Source organism: Camelus bactrianus, chromosome 11 (genome assembly GCF_048773025.1).
Source record: "Camelus bactrianus isolate YW-2024 breed Bactrian camel chromosome 11, ASM4877302v1, whole genome shotgun sequence".
NCBI lineage: Eukaryota > Metazoa > Chordata > Mammalia > Artiodactyla > Camelidae > Camelus > Camelus bactrianus.
Window position 1 is genome coordinate 43798733 of NC_133549.1, and position 21488 is coordinate 43820220.

At 51.5% G+C, this 21488-nt stretch overlaps 1 protein-coding gene across 3 annotated transcripts in view; it reads right to left on the minus strand.

Moving 5' to 3' along the window:
- UBTD1 (ubiquitin domain containing 1) overlaps positions 1 to 21488 on the minus strand; it is a 48609-nt gene that overhangs the window by 9576 nt on the left and 17545 nt on the right. The window contains exon 2 of one of the 3 annotated variants that reach the window (XM_074373821.1): positions 17082 to 17150. The exons of 1 other annotated variant lie outside the window; for it this stretch is intronic. Coding sequence is in view for 1 of the 2 variants with exons in the window: in XM_074373819.1 (XP_074229920.1) it covers positions 11611 to 11698 (88 nt within the window). In the remaining variant the exon portion in view is untranslated. Of the gene's footprint in view, positions 1 to 11610; positions 11714 to 17081; positions 17151 to 21488 lie in introns of those variants that run through there. One more of the 3 variants, XM_074373819.1, reaches the window with a different exon arrangement.

The following is a 21488-nucleotide window of genomic DNA, read 5'->3' on the forward strand; positions in this document are numbered from 1 at the left end:
CAGGGTCTACTCTGAGATCTTGCCTGCCATACAACTAACAGCTCCTTTTCTGGGGCTGGCTGGGAAAGCATGATGTGCTTCACAAGCAGAGTTAAAATCTCAGGTGTATGGGAAATGACAGCAATCCCCCTTGTTTTTAAGTTCATATGAAATTTCAAAAAAACAAAGAACAAAAAGCCCAGCCTGTTCCTATCTATTCCCAAGTTCATCACGTGCTCATGTTTATTCTCAGGTGCATCAAAGTCCTGGCCTGAATGTGAACAGTTCCAGGACTACAAGCTCTAGTGGGAACCCAGGTTACAGATAATTAATGAATTAAGAGACACATTAGCATAGCATCCCTCTCCAATCGGGCGACTCAGTTGCACATGGGCCTCAGAGATGGATGGGGTGTGGAGGTGGGGGTGCTTTGGCTACTGACCACCTGTGTGAGCGCAGGGGCCCTCGCCGTTCTAAGTCTTAGTGTTTCCAACTGTAAAGAGGGTTGTAACTCCCACCTCATGGGATTGCTGTAAGGATTACAGAGACCACTCTGCCCAGTGCTTAAAAAGCAGTAGCTACTGTCATCAGTCATCAAGCCAAGTCAATAATGCTCATTATCGTTACGCAATTAACAGAATTGAAGGTTACTACTTCTTTTTCTCTATAAAGTTGCCGTGATTTTGAAAACTTTGAAAATTCCTGCTGTAGTGAACTCTTGGTCTCTACCTCACAGGCAGGAGGATGCAGGGGTTAAATGCGGTCAAGCTTGACAGGGATAAAGAACAGGCTTGATGGATGCCCACTTCCCTGAGCGGCTGCACAGTGTAAGGCCAGCACTTTTCCTGGGGCAGAAGAGGGAGGATGGTGGCTAATAAATAAAACAGGAACCCCCCCAGAGGTTGCTGGAAAGGTCTCTAGTATCTGGCCAGCTCCCCTTGCTACCTCAGGACTCCAGGGAAGAGAGACATGTCATCTCTGCCACTGCTTTCCACAGCCCTGCAGTCAAGGAGGGTCCCCGCAGGAGGATCCAGACCAGCTCCAGCTTGGCAGCCAGGTGCGTGGAAACCAAACGGAACAGCCTGACTTCTGACACCCGAGACTCTGTCCCCCTGGATGTCAAGTGCCACCCGCGCTTCACTCAAGACACGCGCCACTCCATCAGGGCAGGTCCCCCAGAGCATGGCAGAATCCTGAAGCCAGGAGAGACCTCAGTGTCATTTAGTCTAGCCCCTTCATTTTACAGGTGGGGAAACCGAGGCTCTGAGAGGTGCGGTGACCTGTCCCAAACCCCACAGCTCTTGGCTGTGCGTGTGTGTGTCAGGGATGGGGGGAATAAACTCCATCAAACCACTCAGTATGCCAGTGAAAGCAGAAGTACGGCTAGAATATTAAAATGTCGGGAGTCTGACAGAGATGATGAACACTACAACAGGACAAGCAGCAAGCAGGACGCGCTTCAGGAGCAAGAGTGGAGGAGTAAGAGTCGGCCTGACCTCTCCTGTCCCTACTAGGAAAGAATGGAATCTAAGAGCTGGGCCCTCCCAGGACGCCAGGGCCTGACGGTGTATTCAGGTCTCCTGTGGGCTTGACAGAAACACAGACTCACGCCCTGGCCCGAGGTTTTTCATTCCACAGGGCTAGTTTGGGGCTCAGGGATGAACACCAACCTCCCACCTGTATGACTCTCCTGTCTGGGGCAATTCAGTCTCTGTGGGCACTTCTGGAGATACTCCCTACACCACAAGGAATCCTCTTCCATTGCCGGATGGATCAAGGGGTTAGAAAGCTAACAGTCTCACAGTCACCCTTCACTGAGCACTAACTATGTAGCAGGCAGGACAGACAAACACAGAGGCTGAAGGTCCAGATTTTGGAGTCAGACAGACCTGGGTTTGAACATCGGCTCCATCATAAATTAGCTAAGTGACCTTGGGTGAACATCTTAGGCCTTCTAGTCTCCTCTTCTGGGAAGCAGAGAATCAGTAACAGCTCACTTCTTAGGGAGGTTGGGAGAATTGAAAGTATATACACATATATTACATTAACCAATAGGATCAAGAGGAGTATATATAAAAAATCAACTCACCTAACACCCCACACCCCAGGTGCAGCCTCCCTAACACCATAGCCTCACTAGGCTCTTGCTTCCTCAACCTGAAGACACACACACACACACACACACACCCCAGCACCATACTTGCTACAGAGGAGGCACTATTATGGTCACTGAAATTGTTTTTGACATTGTTATTATTAACATTATTATTCTGACCTGGAATCCACTGGCTCCACTCTCTGGAACAACACAGAACAAGTCAAAACATCTGTCATGGGTGACGTTTTGCTTTTCTCCAGACTGGAGACCTCTGTTCCCTCCTACTGTTTCTCCAAGTTCTTTACCATCCTGTCCACCCTCCTCTCAACTAACCACCTCACCTAACAGCCCACGTGAGGTCTGCCCAGCACCAAGCCCCCTGGGCTCTGGCTTCTTCTGTCTGAGCAGTGGCCCCTCGACCTGCATAGCAAACACCATAGCATATTTGCCCGGCACTGCTAGGGCTGCAGCTAGAAAAGACCCCACAACCCTTTCCCTGCTCGTGGCTGTACGCCCTCTTGGGCCTGGAGTTCATTTACAGCCCACACCCTATCTTTCTTTCAGGTCTGTCTTAAGTGGGTAAACTTGAAGTTGGAGGGCTTGGGTGCATTTGCATCGTGGCTCATGCTGGGTGACCAGGAGCACAGCCCTTCACTCTCCAAGCATACCTGCCCAATTTGATGCCAGTCTTCTCTGAGCCTCAGAGATGCTGAAACACTCCAGTGAGTTTCTGTGTGAAGTGCCTTGGTCAAGTGCAAGGTGCACAAAGATGCCTGACATCCCTGAGATCTGGAACCCCATTTTTAAGGCTCACCCACTTCCTCACGTGGCACAGCTCGGGACCCACAACATTCAGATAGTGGATCGACAGAGAACTCCTCACTGGAGCACGTTAGTTCTCCTCCAGAGCCATGCTCCGGCCCTGCAGGCAGCTAGCTGTGCCTGACTCATTCTTTCCCCTTCCTCCTCTACAGCCCGTGAATCACTGGCCCTGTCAGGCCAGCATCCTCCCTGGTTTCCTTCCGAAGCCTTGTCTGGTCTTGACCTCCATCCATCAGGATGCAGGAAGCCCTCTTCCCACTGAGGCCCACACGCACCTCTCTCCTGATCCTGTGGGATATGAATGTCCCACACCAGCCCTGAGGCACATGCTGCCTTGCCTGTGTGCTCCCTGAACATCGTGCTGTCCCTGCAACTTGACTGTCAACTCCTGGAGGGCAGGCTCTCGAGAGGCAATATGGTGTGTCATGCCAAAAACACTGTTGCCTGGGACCCAGCCCTAGGGATTCTGATTCAATGGCCCAAGCACCAGAGGGCTTTAAAGGCTCTCCAGGTGATACTAATGTGTGGCCAGGCTGAGAAACACTGATCTGGAACTAGACTGTCCAGCCTGGCTAGCCGCTACAACTGTTTAATTAGGCCTCTGAGAGGGCCTGGCAGTGGGGCATGTAGGGAGAACCCCAGGCCTGCCCGTGGCTGACCATCTGGACAGTCCTCTCAAGGCTCTCAGCCAGACCGGTCATGAGGCAAGGAGTGGATAGCTCAGGGGACCCTGGGCCTTGGGAAACCCGGCTGCACTGTCCAGAGGATAAGGGGCTAAGCCCCTCTTTGCAGAAAGGAGTAGGTAAGTCAAGATGAAGGGCCAAGAGCAGAGCCTTTGGAGGCAGACAGCCTGGGACTAACTTCCTTACTCTCCTTACTGACAAGGAGGGCCTTTCCTTCCCCACTCAACTCTACTCAGCCCGAGGCCTGATGGCTCGTGCCTGTGTGGCTGGCACCCACACCATCTTCTGTAGGGACACAGGCTGAGCCAGAGACTTTTGGGTAGAAAATGTGCAGATCCAAGGCATCAGGGGACAGTGGGAGAGCAGAGGGAGGGAGGTCCTATTTCCTAAGCAAGCCCCCCACCCCCCTCCCCAGCTGTTCTGGGCAAGAAGAAGGGAAAAACCTGACTCATCAGTGCCGTGTGACTCATAGGCCGACAAAACTTACTTGCCAGACTGGCAGGGAGGAGAGGCTGCTGCTCCCACCACAACCGGGGGCCGTGGGCAGGTAAAGCCCATCCCTCCATTCCTGCCCACCACCAGCTGCCAGGCCTGAGTGGCTGGCCTGGCAGGAGTGCCTTGCTCAGCTTGGCTCCCTGACAGCCACACCCTCCCGGGGCTGGTTCAGTAACTTACTAGCCAGGGGTGGGGCTGGGAAGGGGAGAAAACGCAGAAGGTCTGGAATACAGGTGGCTTAGGGATCAGGGAGAACCTAGGTCTGACTCCCATCTCCAACCTCTCACAGGTGTGACCCAAGGCAGCTGAGCCATTGGACCTCAGTTTCCACATCCATAAAATGGGAGCAATGATATCCACCTGAAAGGACTAGTGTAAGGATTAAACAAGATACTGTAAATATCATGTGAGGCACAAAGTAGGGACTCAAAAATGGTAGCGATTATTATTAGTCATATAAGCACTAGATTTAGGATTATAAAGAGATTTTTTAAAACATCATTTCACTTAATCCTTACAACAACTCTGTATGGCAAGTATTATTACTCCCATTTTACAGATGAGGACACTGAGGTCCAGGGACTCTGGGGCAATGGCAGGAGTCCAGTGATCTTCTCACTCCCAGCCCAGTGCTTGTCCCAGACCCTGTCTTACATGCCATCTTCCCAGGGCAGTGAGAAGAACCCCCTGGGTAGGACTGGGAGGGGGACGGGAGAAGAGGTGACCCCCTCTCCTCTCTGACAAACACAGCTGACAGGCCCAGAACCAGCACTGCATCCAGCCCAGGAGGGAAGGCCTAGCTGGTGGTACCACTGACCAGTCCTGAGTGCATATGGCATTGCTGCCAGTCCTGCCCTGCCTCCCACTCAGCCTGGCTTGACTCTGACCCACGTGGTGCCTCCGGAAATTCACTCACTGATGCCCATGTGCATGTTGGCCTCCATGCTGGGCTGTGAGCTCTTTAAGGCAGCACCTGGTCTTGTTAGTGCTGGCATCTGAATGCCCAGCCCCTAGCCCGGAGCCGGCTAAGCAGCTCAGCTGAGCTGCTAAAAGCCTCAGATTCCAGACCTGAGATGCAACCCTGGCTCTGCCACTTACTTGCATGACTTGGGCATGTTCTTTAACCTTTGAGAATCTCAGTTTCCTCATCTTGGAATAACAACAGTCGCTATGTAACAGGGTTACAATGAGACCCACAGTAAACACCAGGATGTTAACTAACATGGTGAACATGGTTAAGTTCTTACACGTCAGATACTGTTCTAAGCCTTTGATATGTATTAAATCTCCTAATCCAAAGGTCACACAGCTAGGTGGTGGGCTGGCTCTGAAACCCCCATAACATAACACTCCTCTGAATGTCAGGTTCTTGGTAGGTTGTGAGCGCTCCTTTCGTGGGAGATAGTCTCAGAGATGGTCAGAAAGCAGTTCCAAGATGAATCAATGAATGAACCTCTCTGGGTCTAATTTCATTTCCATCCGCAAGCATTTATTACTGAGTACTGGTCTGTGTACAGCCTAGCTGAGTTATTTGATGTTTCTGTGACATATAAAGTAAAAAAAGAAAAACACATTTTCTCAAAAGCAAGACCTCCTCACCTCTCTACGGGAGGGTAACAGGATCCAGACTGCTGGAGTGAAAGGCAGTGAACCAACCCGGGAAGTTCCCCACGCCCCTCCTCCTCCTTCAGAGAAGGTTCCAGATGGAAGGCGCCAGCCCCTCAGGAGGAGAGGGGACGGAAATGGCCAAAGGTGTGGGCTGTGCCTGGCCCTCCAGGGTGCTGCGGGAGGTGGCTGTGTGGAAGGGCCCCTGGGCACCCAGGCACCTCGTGCAGAACTGTTTGTTTTGGCAACGCCTGAGGAGGGGGTGGATGGGGAGGGCGGGGAGCTCACAGGGGCTGAGCAGCCTCCAGGAGTCCTGGCATCTGTCGGTATGGAGGGCAGGGGGAGGCAGGGCCCTCAGTCCTCCCACACTGCACCCCCGCCCTCCAGCCAGGCCGCAAAGGCAGGCCCCCAAACTAAACAAGGAGAGGTCTCCTCAGCCAGCTCCAGGGAAGCTCTTTTCTAAGCAGCAAAACCCTTGTTTCAGAGAAAAGAGTGAATGGTTTTCAGAGAAGCCCACTGACCATGTGAGGCAAGTAAAGTGGATCTGATGCGGGGGTCGGGGGTGTGGGGAGACAGACACAACATACTGCCTGGTCACCCCTCCTCACACCCCCTGACACCTCCCTGACAGCCCCCAGAAGCCCCAGGCTCCCGAGGCACAAATGAGCTTCAGCTCCCACCCACACTGCCCACTGGCCTTTCAGGGACAGGCCCTTCACCCCCAGGGCATCTCCCAACTCAGCTATGGAAGGACCTCCTGGTTCATTCAGAACCCGTGACTTGGGGCAGGTCATTTCCCTGCAGGCCCTCGGCTGAGCCCCCATCTGTAAAACGAGGAGGTTGGACTAACAGATCCAGAGCCCCCTCTGGCTCTAAGACTCAACTCAAATCCACCCATGGAAAGACCTGTGTGGGGCCTGTGAGGGGCACAAAGACAGTTAAAGCAAGATCTTTGCCCTCCAAAAACTCACAGCCCCTGCTCCAAACCGCCAGGCAAGACACACGTGTGGTCATGCGTGCACGCATGCACGCACGCACGCACGCACACAAGAGCTACGAGTCTGTGCACAAAAATGTTGCAAGACTGGCAGGAGAGAGACTCTCACACACCCAGGGGACCCGCACTGAAGTGGAAACGGCTTGGTCTCTCACACAGCCATCTACCAGCGCCAGGCACTGAGCAACCCAGAAGAGCATAACACGTCCCCATCCAGCTGAGCTAGCGTCGTCTGGGCCGGGGTTGAATCACACAAATGATGCACCGTGATCCTTTTTGGTTTTGTGACACATTATGTTCATGCTCACTATTTTGAAAATACTTGAATGTGTAATTTAGGAAACACTTGTAATGTGTTACTCTGCGGCACACTTTAAAAAAATAAACAAATGCATAATAAATAAATGATTATATGTGCAAACTTTGTTCAAAGAAACCCTCCCACATACACACACACGAGTAGGCAAACTGCCTCGTGCCAGGGCAAAGGTATGTGGAAAGTATATTGGGAGCCCACGCCCTGACCAAGCTGGCCTTGTTTATGCATCTGCCAAGGGGGAGGGCAGGAGCTGGGCTAGATCATCTCCACTGCGGCCACTTCCAGCTCTGACCCTGTGTGACAAGGACTCCGGAAATCAGCAGGCTCCAGCTGGCTGGCAGGGCAGTATGGGGGCAGGCCTCACCCTCATCCACACATTTCAGACTCCCCATCTCTCTTCACCAAATACAGTGACCCACTTTGGCCTCTGCTGCTGCTAAAAGAAGAGGCAGTTTCCAAGCTCTGCGCCTCAGTTTCCCTCTGAGGTAACAGTGGAAATGGAGGGGGTGAAGCATAGCTGATGGAGGATGCAGGTGCAAGAAGACCAGTCACACGCAGAGCCTCCAGGCTGTCTGGAGGTCCTCAGCCCGGGCCCCTGTTCTCTCTCTATCTCTGTCTCTTACCCTGATGCTGATGGCCTTGGCCTGGGAGCAGCCCTGCTGGCCCTCACCCAGGTTCACAGGCCCCTGCCACCCCATGCCAAAGTAACCCAATTCTTCTCGGTCAAATGACACTTGGAGGTGGGGCTAGGGAGCCCCAAGGCGGGAGAGGGTGATGATTACTGGCTCCCAGGGTGCTGAGGCCCAGACGAAAGGGTCATGGCCCAGATTCATCTCAGCATAATTCCTGAACACCCACTGTGTTCAAGATCCTACCAGGCAATTAAGGGGCCTGAGAATGTGAGGATGACATTTTAATTACCTTAAGGTTTAAACAGTACCTCCTCAGAGAGGCCTCCCCTGCCGACCTAACTAAGGTGGGCTCCCCCATTCCTCATCCCAGCTCCTTTCCTCTTAAGTAGTGTCCATCTCAATTCTGTTCTGGTTAGTCCACCCATTTTTCTGTCTGTCTCCCCATCAGAATGCCAGCTGCTCATAGGCAGGGCCATGGGCTCTCCTGCACAGGGGCACCTGGCACCTTATACAGAGTAGGTCCTCAGTAGTAGTTGAATGAATGAATGAATGAATGAATGAATGAATGACTATACCACCAGACAAGCCAGAAGTGGCATAATGGCATAAAAGAGATACAGAAGGCACTGGGGAAGCAGAGAAGGGAGTGAGCACATCCATGAGGCTCCATGGAGGAGGTATAACATTATGAACCTGGCCTTGAAGTGGGTGAGGGAGGAGGCATTGCTGCTGGAAAGTACAGCAGCAGCACAAACCTGGAGTCAGGCTCGGACAGCGCATGCAGGGCAGCAAGACAGCCTGAGGGCTGATGAGCCCCCCTGGGCCCTGATGGGCACCCTCTCCCCTGGCCCACTGGCCTACTGCTCAACATTGGTGTCACTCTGCGCTGACAAGGTCAGGACTATAGAAATACCTGAACACAAGTCAGCAGTGTGGTGAGCAGGGGTCACTTCCAATCAGGCCATGGCTGTGGCACTCATGGGACTGCCCCGCTTTCATCTTTTCTAGTGTCCACCCCTGATGATTGGCTCTGGTTCTACAGCTGTGCCACCACTGGGTGACTGAGAGGCAACTGCCAACCCTGTCATGACAAAGACCTTTTATTCCTGTCCGGCTCCCCCAGTTCTCAAAAGAATTTCTCTCCAACTACACTTAGACCATGATTTTTTAAATGGAAATGCTAAGGCATATCTGTCCATTAAAGCTTCTGCTCAGCATATGGAAACTAGTAGTTCACAGAGGCCGACAGAACACCAGCCCAGAAAAGATGTTTTGGTCAATTTTGGAAGGTTATGATGTCTCCGTGACTCAGTTTCTGCAGGCCAGGAAATGGGGCAGGAACAGGGGAAGTAAGTGACATGGCCAGAGAGAGGAAGATGGGTGGGAAACCCCACAGATCCTGAATCTCCAGATCCAAGTAGGATTTCCCTGCTGCCCACACAGTCCTCCTCTAGGGAAGATGAGGTTGGGGCTCAAGGGGGGAGGGGAGGTTGGCAGCTGAAATTCAGGCTTTCACCATAGAGCTTTAGATCCTGACTTGGTGCAAACTGGTGAGGGGAAGGGTTGGGGACAGCAAGGAGGACTGTGAGCTTGACACCGTTTCTGTTCTTGGCAGAGGTCTAGGGCTGGAGTAACTGCCGGGGGGCAGATGATGGCCCCTGGAGCCTGTGTGCTTCCCAAGAAAATAGGCAGCTCCAAACGAGCCCAAGTTTATAAAGACAGCGTTAGCATCTTCAAGCAAAAAAATCTGGGGGATACACACCAGTCTTTCCACTGGAGAGTTGTGGTGATGAGCCTTTAACATTCCAGGATTTATATTTGTATGTGCACTGACTTTTAAAAAAAATAAAGTCTCATGTGTGTGTTTTAAGCTTTTGTTTAAGTGTGGTTCGGTAGAAAACTTTATGAGCCTTACGGGGAAAGGCAATAAAAGATCCTTGTCGTAACAAGGCGGAAACAGCTCAGCCAGGACTTCGGGTGTCTTCTGCCCACAAGGCACCTCTAAGGAAGGACTCTTTCTAGCTGTCCTGGATCTGACAAAGTTCCCGTTTAAGTCACTCTGTGGGAGCCGCACGGCAAATACAGGCAGGGCTGGGCCTTACCCATCTCAGGAGCTCCAGGGCTCAGCCCAGTGCCCGACACACAATAGGTGCTAAATAAAGGCTTAGAGAAGGAACCAGGGAGAGGATCACATGGTGGGGTGGTGAGCGTGCAGGTCTCCTAGGAAGAGGTGAGGGTGAGGGAGAGAAAGGGGGCAACAGAAAGAACCTGCAGAAAACAGCTGACTGGGTGGAGCCACCCTTAGGCCTTTGTCTTAGGGGAAGGCAGCCAGCTGGGTGGCCAGGAAAGGTCACAGCTGGCCCTGCCTGCAGGATTTCCCAGAGTAGAAGGCCGCAGGGCCTGGCCTGTCTCAGGCAGCTGGGCCATGGCCCACATCGCCTGCTCTCCCTGAGACCAGTCTGATGAGGAGGACTTCAGATCTGTGTCAAGCAAGAGCTGAGTCAGACTTTGGGGGAGGCGGCTGCCAGGGGGCAGGGCAGACAGGTCAGGCCTCATTCTCTCAGGGGTGCTCCACCAGCCCCAGGCCAGGCAGGGGCAGCCTCCTCATCCTCCCGCCCCCGCACTCCCACCCTCACCAAGGGCAGAGGAGAAAGGCAGGCTCCCAGGGTGCTGAAACGCAGGAGAAAGCAAGGCCCTGAGAAGGCTCCCTGGCAGACAGGATGCAGCTGGTAGCTGTGTGCTAGGAGACCACCTGTTTTGCCCCGAGTTTCCTCCCTGCCAGGGATCCATGCAGACAGGCTCTGGCAGTAGGGAGGAGGCGGAGGACGAGGCAGCAGCAGCAAACCTAGGGCAGCAGGAGGTATCTGTTTTCAGCACAGCCACCAAAGGGACAGGGAAGGAGCCCTGTGGGCTCAGCTCCCAGCTGCTGGAAAAGGCATCCTCTCAGTTTCAACCCACTTGGGGTCAAGAACTGCTGAGGCTGGCAGCCCTGTGTGGGGGACTGGATGCTATTTGCTTGCCGGTGAGCATCCTGTTGCTGTGGTGACCCAGGGAAGCACCAGCAGGAGCCAGCCACAAGGCCAGGAGCAGAGCCCTCCCTGCTATAGCCCTGGCCTTGACCCTCCCAGCTAGGAAAACAGGAAAGGTGGAATCACTCCTCCACCTTCCCTGGATCCATGTGGACCGCAAAGATGCATGAGACTTCATCCTGCCCTCAGGAGGGCGCAAGACTTGCCCAGAAACAAGAATACAAAATCAGAAAGTGATGAAGGCCGTAAGAGGCATGAACAAGGAGCTTTAAAGGGCTTTAAAGGAAAGAAAGAGCTTGCCCTGTCGGGGAACATAGGGGAAAAACTCAAAAGGGCTTCTGGGAGGAAGATGGCATTAAACAACAAGCAAGCACACACACACCCCGACCCCCACCCCGTGGAAACGCCAGCTGCATGGTTAGCTCCAGAACCAAGAGGTCAGAAACCGAGAGCTACTTGGTTCAGGCTGCTCCCTCCAGCTGTCTGCTTTCCCCGACCCAGTCCGTCCCTTCTTACCTGCTCCCCAACTGCCCACCTTTCTAACCCTCAGTGTCCCACTTGGCTGCCCAGGCCTGCCTCATACCTGTCAGGCGGCTCTCTGTCCAGCCCCCAGTATCACAATGTCCCTACTGACCTTGGCCCCCAGGTCTGTGGCTTCACCCTCAACCCATCTCAGCTTAGCTTTTCTGTTCTGGACCCATTTGGATACTACCTTGTGGTGGGAAATTCTTACCAAATCCCAGCACATACCTCACCTGGAGACCTGGAATGACAAGGTAGCCTGCTTCAGGCCTAGGAATTATCTATGGCAGTTTCCAAGGTCCCTGGTCCCTGGGCAGTTTCTCGGAGCACCAGGATGCTGGTGCTCAGAAAGGGCCAACAGGTCAGGTTCTAGACCCAGTGCCAGAATTGGTCTTGGGAGCCAGCAGAAGGCTGCAGCCCAGGACTTACCCCAGGGCCCCTGGTGCTGAGCACAATCAGGACCGCCTTGTCCAACTGCTCTTCTTTCATGTGTTATGTTCTTTAAAAGGTAACACATGCTAAATAGAGAAAAAGTACACAATAAAAAAAAAAGAAAAAAATTAAAGTCACCCAAATCCTATCACCCAACAATAACACGTTGAGGGATTTGTCTTTCTGTTCTTTTCAATGCGCACATGTACTGCTGGGATCACACAGTACACAGAATCCAAACTCTCAACATTAGTATGTCCTTGATCCTGTTTTTATTTTAAGCTGCTGGACCAGTGGTTTGCAGCCCTTGCTGCTCATCCCATTCACCTGTGAAAGCTCTGTACAAATGCTGATGCCCCGGTTCCACCCTAGATACCAACTCAGGAAACAAATGAAATCCAGGATAAATATAACATTTCCAAAAAATCCTGTAGTTTTTGGTTCACATAGAATCATTCAATAAATATTTATTGGGCACTTACTACATGCTTAGCATCGTACAGGATGTATTTATTTCTTCATAACAGAAAGCTTACATTCTTCATTCATTCACTCATTCAAGAAAATTGAGCTTCTCCTAAGTGCCAGACCCCATGCAAAGAAACAGACACACAAAGTCAGTAAGATAGGCTCTCGAGGTCAGAGCTGGTAAGGGTGACAGAGCATGTAAGGAGATAACAGAAACCAAGGTACAACTGCAAGGATCGCGATCATGTAGGATCTCAGGAACACAAATGGGGGGGTGGGTCTCACTTGGTCTGCAGAAAGTCCTGAAGTCTGCTCCGAGTCTAGGGATGAGCAGGGGTTAGCCAGGCAAAGGAAAACAGGGGAGCAAGGTCCCGGAGGTGCGCAGGCTGGGAGAAACACAGGCAGTGCTGCTGGAGTGCAGCATGCAAGGCAGGAGGCATCCAGAAACCAAGCCAAAGCAGAGGTGGGGGCAGGGTGTGGAAGGCAAGGCCAGTGAAACAGGGGGGACATTACTCCCAAGAGATGCAAGAAACCTGAAGAGGTGCAGCGGAAGGACATGCAGTTTTTTGATCGCTCCCTCTGGAATCCGTGCATAGGGTGGTTTGAGGGGCCTGCACTGGCAGCAGGAAGACCAGTTAGAGGCTGCTGCATTAACTCAGCAGAGAAAATAAGGGCCTGGACTCCAATTGTATCGAGTGTCTACTGTTTGGCAGGCAGAGTTTTAGTGGGATGGAGTTGAGGGGTGGATTTGAGAGGTTGTTGAGTCACACATTTAGATAATTTCTAATCTTTCACACTGGGATGAAAGTCTTCATACATAAAGCTTTGCACACACTTTGGTTTATTTTCCCATGATGGTGTCCTCGTTGTAAAATTTCTAGATCAAACGTAGGGACATCTTTAAGGTTCTTGACTTCTTTTGCCAAATTGCTTTTCAGAAAGACTGTACCCAGTTTCACTTTCACCAGTGAAATACACAAGAGGGCTTGTGAGACCCTCTTCAGCTCCCAAAACAAAGGCAGAGGTCAGCTCACATCTATCCCACTGCTAGGAATGAAGGCTCACCAGAGACTGAATCTCTGCTTGGCCCCAAACAAAATGACTGTGCCCAGGGAAAGGTTTCCAGGCTGCACAAACAGGGCACTGGGCTGAAGGGCATGTGGCTATGGAGCTGGGGCAGGACAGGAAAGGGACACTCTCTCCCTGCTCCAACCCATCTTCCTGCTGCCAGGAACCTTCTCTACAGTGATTGTGTCACTTTCCTGCTCAAAGACTTTCTGTAGCTCCCCACTGCCTACAAAATAAAAGCCAAACTCTTCAGCATGGAAATTAAGCTTTTTCAAGAATATGATCTTCAACACACATTTCTATTCGCTCATTTATTCATTTAACAAGTTTCTGAGTACCTGCCATTTGCCAGGTACTGTACAAAACAAAATCCTTGCTCTCACGGAGCTTACACTCTAGAGGGAGAGACAAACGATGCACAGGTCAATATAGATGTGCCAAGTATTTATGTCTTCTGCTCAAAATGAAGCAGAAATATAAAGGCATGAGAGGGGGCACAACTGCAGGGAGGGAAGCCAGGGAAGGCAGTTGTAGAGGCCAGAATGGAGCGAGGAGTGAGCCACGCAGACATCTGGACTCCCTTCCACTACACTCAGGCCACACCCGAGCCAGCAGCCCTGCACGGACTTCTACTAGTCTGCACGCCTTCACTATTGGTCTCTGCTGAAGATCCCCTCCTCCACCTGTTGAAACTGAACCCTTCTGTGCCCAGCTTGAATGTCACCTCTTCTGTGAAGCCCTCCTCATTGCCCAAGCCAGCCCTGCTCCCAGCACTTCACTTCCATCTCCTGGTCCGCACGACTGCAAGTACACGGAGGCCACGCACGGTCTTTCAGCTCTGTATCTGTAATGCCTCATGCACAAGAACAAGAGAATGTCTGTGTTGGCACTTATGGACTGTCTGGCCTCCAAACATGCCCTCTCCAGACTACACTGAGTTACTAAAAGGCGGAACTGCCTTACTCAGTTCTGGTTCACCCAGTTTGTGCAGCTTTGAGTCTGACACATAGAGATTTGCCAAGGAAGGAGGCATGTGTGCAAGTTATCAAAGAGAGCAGGCACATTACAGCCAGGGAAAAATTCTTATTAGCGCATGCAAATGAAAATACTCTCTATCTTTTGTGGTGAGACTGGCAGTTGTCTACCCAAATCCATTCTCCCCTCCTTCTTGGCAAGTGGCAGCCCTGGTGGACTACATTTCCCAGCCTCCCTTGCAGACAGGGTGGCCATGTGATTACGTTCTTGCCAATGGAATGTGAGCTGTAGGGACCTGAGCCATAAAGGACCAGGGCCTAAGGACAGCAGGCTTGCCTCCTACACCTCCTCTTGTCCCTTCCCTTGGTTGGAATCCAACCTGCAATCATGGGGACAATGATGTCCTGTGATGGAGCAGCACCTCCAAAGGAACTGGATCCCAGAATGACCACAAGCAGCAGAGGCGCCCCTCTAACCTGGTCTGTTCATGTCAGGGACATAAAGGCCACTACATGAGACAGAAAAATCAATTTCTTATTCTTTGAGCCATTGTATCATTAGGCCCCTTCCATACAGCGGGATAGCTTTACGTGAATAAATGCACCAGCCTTCACAGGGCAAGCTGAGCACCAGTGGGATGTACGTCTTCATCATCGTCAAATACCTTTCTCAGAGCCTGTGGGGGAAGGGTGAGTCCTGACCCCCAGTTAAACCACTAAGATCTAGGAGTCAGGAGAGAAGAAGAAGTGAAGGGGGTGTACAAGTCAGGGCAAATGCTCCATGAGGAACTCATAATGAGGCACAAGCAGGGGTGAGAGTGGGAAAAGGCAGCATGCGAGCCAAAGTAGGGGACCAGAAAGACAAATCTGGTCCCCAAAGGTATGAAAGTCTGACTCTCACTGGTGAGAAAGGGTTAAGGGATGCAAAACCAAATGCACATCAACATTTATTCTAGCCCCTCGATGGGTCCCCTCACATTCAGCCTGCTGGCTGTCATGGGGCAGAGGTCGGGAAGAACAAGAGAAATGGGGAAGGGGTTGGCCCAGGGGATGGTGGGCATCATCTCGCTGACACCACCTCCCAAAGAGGAACCAGGAAGCGGGTCTTTGTCAGCCTCAGGAGCCCGCTGAGATCAGCAGTCCTGCTGTAACTCTGGGTCTGCTACACCCAGCACCACCACCCCTTCGTTCCACTTCTGGACACTCTCACTGTGAGCTTGGGAGCCCCCTCCGAGGACAGAAGACAGCCGCTGCTTTTCCCACCCCACAGGGGCCTCAGTCATCTGCAAAACCATCCCAGGTCCACCCTGCCTGACAGCTTTGTCTCTATAACAATCACCACATGTTCATGTTCATGCCAGGCACTGGGCTCAGGGCTAGTAGGAAACAGTGAAGGCAGAGGCCCTGCAGAAAGGAAGCACAGACCAGGGGAAGGTACCTGGACTCTGGAGCCAAGCAGACGAGGATTTATACTCTGACCCCACCCATTAACTGGCCTGGTGACCCTAAGCAAGCTTGAGTTCATGAATCTGTAAAACAGAGATAATGGTGCCACCTCACAGGCCCGCTGGAAGGCGCAACTCACTACGGCACAGGGAAGATACTCCACAAATGACTGATTTCCTTCTATTGCCCCTAAACGTCTTCCTTGTTGGCTTGCCACAATCCATCAAATTCTGACCACTGGACCTGTCCTTCAGGATTAAGGCTCTGTCATGAAATGTCCTTGTGGAGTAAGATGTCACCTGCAAGAGGCAATTAAGCGTTCTGGGCAGGCCAGCAGCCAGCCATACAGACTGTCTTGAGGTTCGATGTTAAAGCTCCCAGGTAGACAGAAGTTGCTCTGAAGTGGCAGGTATGGCTGCAGAGCCCTGAAGGAGAAGATGTTATAGAAATATGATGTGTCAAGGACACTAAATCTCAAGATCAGGAAACTCCAGGTGGACAGAAGAGAAGATGCTGAAGAGCTGAAGGCAGAACAGCTCAGACGTGCCTCATAAGAAGAGAAAACAAAGAAAAGCAGAAAAAGAAAGAAGCAGGGAGGTGCAAGACCTCTAAAGGAGAAATAGGAGAGAGTTACCTGGGTGGCCCCAGCCTCCCATGGTAGTGGCCCTTCTCAGAGGCACTCAGCCATCATACCCTGGCCACACTCCAGGTCCCTCCTCCCAGCTGCTACATCCTGTTCTTGGTACCATGTGGTTCCTACGTGTCCATCACCACCCTCACCCCACCAGCCAGGTACATTCTAAAGGAGGAGGAAGCCAAAAGCTTTGACCTTGCTGTCTGGAAAGGGCTTTTGGAATCTTGCCCATAAAATATGCTGGAGGTCAGGAAGGAGGCAGAATGCACCTGAGCAGCAGAGGACAACACTGAGCACCTCGGGGGCTGTGTTTCAGGGCCTGGCCACACATGTGAGATGACTGGGGTAAGGCCCATGTCCTCTGACCCTCACCAAGCTGTAAGACAGGTCATTGATGCTCACCCCAGACTCGAATCCCAGAAGCAGTAACAGGAAAACTTTACCAAATAAAAGCAGATCTACTTGTGCAGAGCCAGTAGTTGGGAAACACAAAGGAGACCTGCCTAGGCTCACCCAAGCTCCTTGAGCACAGACCCCCTTACAAGGCCACGGTGAGGGGCAACAAGGCAGCATACAGGAACATCCTCTGCAGAGGACCAGGCCAACGAGAGGAAGGAGTTCCTTCATTAGAACCATCCAAGGTTTGCCTTGTTGAAGGAAAGCCCGGCTGACTGCCTGGCAGGGGTGCTGAGTGGAGCAACTCCACGCTTGACAGGTAGCTGGAAAAGCTGAGGGCTTTTCCAACTCTAATTCCTGGCCATAATGTGACAGAGTTGAGAACATAATCTCCTCCAGGTCTTGCAACATTCCAATCAGTTGTCCCCTGCTCCCACAACCTCCTGCAGTTTACAAAAGGGCTCCCACCGATACCAACTCACTTGATGTGTGGCAGGAGCTCTAGAGCCACACCACACCGCTCGGCATCATGGAGTCAGCAGCACTGTCACCTGAAGTCAGTAAGGCAAAGCGAAAGTCAAAGGACAATCAATGCGTCTGTGCAAACATCTGTAGCCCTAAGGAGCCCAGAATAGGTGTGCCCACTCTAATCAGCACCCCCCCGAAGCCCAGGGTGGAAGTGCCAGCTTCCATGCCAGGGTCCAGAGACCTGGCCAGGTGGCTGTGTGGCCCATTCCAGAGGGGGCTGGGCTCACACTGCTGCCCAGCTCCTATTGGAGGAAACCTGGACCCTGCCCTGTAGCTGGGGCTTCAGGGAGAACAGGGAACAGAACACAGAGCCCAGGCTGGGATGACCCAGGAAGTCTGGGTACTGCTGCTTGTGTTGGCTGAGGGTAGCCCTCACAGCTCAGTTCAGAAAAAGCTCCTACCAGGCTAGGGCAGGAGAGCTTCAACTTTTGCTGAACCAGATCCCATCGAAACCAGAGATCCTGGGAGGTCTTCCTGCAGTGGAAGCTGGGCTCTCAGAATGCAGCACATTCTAATTTCAGACTGTCCTCCTTTAGGAAGAGAAATCACCCTATGGGGAACAGAAAACTACCTTCCTGGAACTTCTACCCACAAGTGCCAGCTCTAGCTTCTGAAACTACATGACAAAATGTCTAGGCAGCTCTGTGTGGTGGTTAACATCTCTCAGCAATTATGAGTCTGGGAGTCAGAGAGACCCAGTCCAAATCCCAGGCAGACGATCTTGGGTGGGCCATTTAATCTAAGCCCCAGTTCCCTTCCTCATCAAATGTAGATAATAATATCCTCCTCTTTGGATTATTGTGAGGATTAGCTGGTATACGTGAAGCCACTAGCATAGTGCCTGGCACATAGGAAGGGCTCAGCAAATGGTAGTAATATCATGATAATAGTTCTGTGAGGATTTAATGACCACCTTCCTGATCTCCCTGTGCATTTGTGCTTTTGCTAAGCAGTCCCAGTTCCTCAAGACATGATTTCAAGTTCCTCAAACAACCCTTAGTTGTTCTACCAATAGGCAGCTGTGGCATAGTGGCAGGCCTTGGGCAAAGGGACAGAAGACCTGGACTCAAATTTGGACAGCCTTCCTGGAGTGATGGTGAATCTCCAAGTGAATCTGTAAATCATCCTGAGTCCCTACAGTGAGCCAGGAGTCATGCTAAGCATTGCAGATTCATCGTCAACAAGATAGGATCCCTCCCTTCTGAGAGCTTAGGGTTTAGTCTACTCTATAAATTAATGGTCCACGTGCATTCACATCCCTAGGACTGAACTCAAATGCCACTTCCTTAAGCATGCCCTGCTACTTTCCCCAAGGTGAGCAGAGTTCTCCACCCAGCAGTCTCTCCCCTTACTAGCCATCATTCGCCTGAGTCCATCATCCCTACCTGTGGAATAAAAGATTGTGTGTCCCAGGTAAGCAAAGAAAAAAGTTAAAGGTTCATGGTATTCCAAATTCAAAGATTAGCACAGAACTTGGCATAAAGCAGGCACCTGTCTTGGGGCAGCTGAATGGAAGCTGGCAGGCCCTGGGCTTTATTCTTTGTCCTGGCTTCCCCAGAACTCCCTCTTAAGGGCCTTTCTCTCTTCCTAAGACACTGTGGAAGGGTCATCTTCTGTGGGAAGAAGGTCAGAGCAGACACCCACCAACAACTACAGCCCCATGGAAGCCAGACTCCAAGTGCTTGGTGGACAGCCTAGAAGCTCTAGCCAGTGCCCCTGACATGGCCTCTCTCTCCTTTCTCCTTCAAAGGGAAAATATCTCCTTACCAGAGGAGAAAAGCTGAGGTGCAACTTGCTTCTTCCTACTGCTTCCTTTCCTTCTTGGAAGGTGTCAAGTTCTTTGCTGCCCAAGGGCCTTCACTCATGCAGTTCCTTCTACCCAGCCTGGGTAACTACCCCCTCCACCTGGTCTTGGGTTGTGCCCTGCACACGAGCACCAGGACCAGGGGCCAGCAGAGGCTGAAACCCAGCTCATGTTCACTCATCAGCAATGGGCCCCAGCAGGGCTGCCTCTGCCCAGAGCAGGCATCTTTTTCTAATTCACCTAAAGGTGTCTCATGGGCCAGCAAGTAGCCCTGGCCAGGTGTGGGGCCACAGGAGACAAACATGGCTACCTCAGTCTCAGCCTTCAGGTGTCAGCTTAGGTATCTTTCTCAGGGAAGTATTTTTGATCCTCTACCCCAAAATAATTCATTCCTCCTATGCTATAATTCTCTCCCTTTTGTAGTATACATTTTGATTATTTGGGCATAATATGTCTCCCTACTACTCTGTGGGTTCCATAAGGGCAGGACAATACCTGTTTTTTTCAGCTGCACACCCAGGACCAGGCATGGGGCCAGGCATCTGCACACTCAATGCTTGCCTGAGCTTTATAGAGGTCTGTGCTTCAGATTAGCCTTGAACGCTCCAGGACCAAGACTCTACACTAGATAACACTTTCATCTGGCATACAGCGAAGCCACCAGGTAGGCCACCCGGAGCTCCAAGAAGGTTTGGTCCAACGGAGACAAGGCAGGCAGGATGGCCCCATAGAGTGCGTGCCATCCTCGGGCACCTCCAGTAAACACCTGTAGGGCCGCTGGACACAGAACAGCAGGATGCTACAGTCTCCTGTTGGGAGACTGCATTTCCCAGCCTTCTAAAGCACATACCCCTTTAGATAAAAGACAGACTTCACAAGCACACCCCTGCCCAAAACTGTGCCATGTCCCACTTGAGAATTACTATAACATCAGGCAAGATTTTTGCCAAACTCTACCTTCGATAGTTTACATTTTAAAGACAACATATTTTTCCAAACCTAAGATGTGATTATGATACTGAATATGCTTTTCAAACTTCCTATATGCCCCAATCCCCAGAGATTTTGATTCAATCTCTTTTCCATTGACAATCACCACTCATAGACAAGAATAGAACACACAGGGCCTACCGCAAAGAGTAGAAATGTTCTAAGTCAATATAGAATGCATAGAAGAGGCACCCTTTGGGGCATATTTCTAGCACGCTCAGAATAGAATGGCAACATGATCTCGGTGGAAAGAGTATCGGATGGAAGTCAAGGGATTAGGCTATTATTTCTAGCTCTGAAGCTCCCTTGTCAGGATAATATCAAATTAAGTTCTTAAGACTAGGAGGAATTTTCCCATCTGTAAAATGGGATACTGGCACAGGGAAGTCCACAGCAAAGAGAAATACTATGACCCCTACCATCCAAGGCTCTTTTCATTGTCTGGGGTATTTTACAGAGAAAAGAGAAACAAAGCATAGCTCTGAATATGACACCACAAGGGTTCCTTATCTAGGCTAGTTACTAGTTGCAACAGGCAACTGGGGGAAAGGTGACTTGAAGTTTAAGTTGGCTGAGGGGATGCCAGGCCCTGCAGCAACACTTTTTGTCCTGCAGGAGGCAGATGCATCGCCACAGTTAGGAGATGGGCATGGGAGTCAGACCCACACGAGTTCTTGTCTCATTCTGCCACTTACTTGCAGGTAATGTCAGACAAATTACATAACCTCTCTGAGCCTTGGTTTCCCTCAACTGTGAGAGGATGACAATACAACTTAATGTCTTCGGCTTATTATGGAGATTAAATGCAATAATGCATGTAAAACATTCAGCACAGCATCTGGAAAGTGATAAGTGAAAATGGAAAGTATAAGCATTAGCCTTATTATTTGTATTACTATTACTGCCTCCTAGCAGGAATGCAGGCATCTGGAAGGGCAGCCCAGAGGCACCTGGCAACCCTCTCATTCTCATTTCCTATTTATTGTCACAAATGACATGACCTCTGTGGTCAAGGACAAGAACAGCTGGGTAGGCCAGAGAAATGCACAGCTGCTGTGTTTTAGGAAAAGTAATACTCCAAGGGGCCCGAGTTTGGAAACAAGCTGGCAGGAGAATACAAAGTCTTGGGTGGGGGGAGCAGAGGCTCTGCGGGAGGGAAGCTGACCGGAAGCAGCCAAAGGGGCTGGAGCGGGGAGACAAAGCACCGGGGAAAGACCCAAATCAAAGACAGGTGGGCACAGGAAGCCGGCCTTCCCAGAGACAGGAAGCTGCAGGTGAGCCAGAAGGACTTCAGGAAGAGCAGGATGTGGGCAGCAGGGAAAGCCAGGCCACATCCTGAGGGAGGGGCGCTGCAGAAAACGAACCAGGCTGCTGGAAGTGACTGGATGGAGCAAGGTAGGGACAGGATGGGAAGAAGGGCCACAGGCTCTCCCCTGGTGCCTATGCGTCCCCTCCTCAACCCTTCTATTCCCCTGACTCTGCAGGGCCTAGGATCTTGTCAGTACTCCTGACACCATCTACTGTCTCCATCTGGGTCCTCTTCCCTAGGCCGGTGGCAAAACAAAAC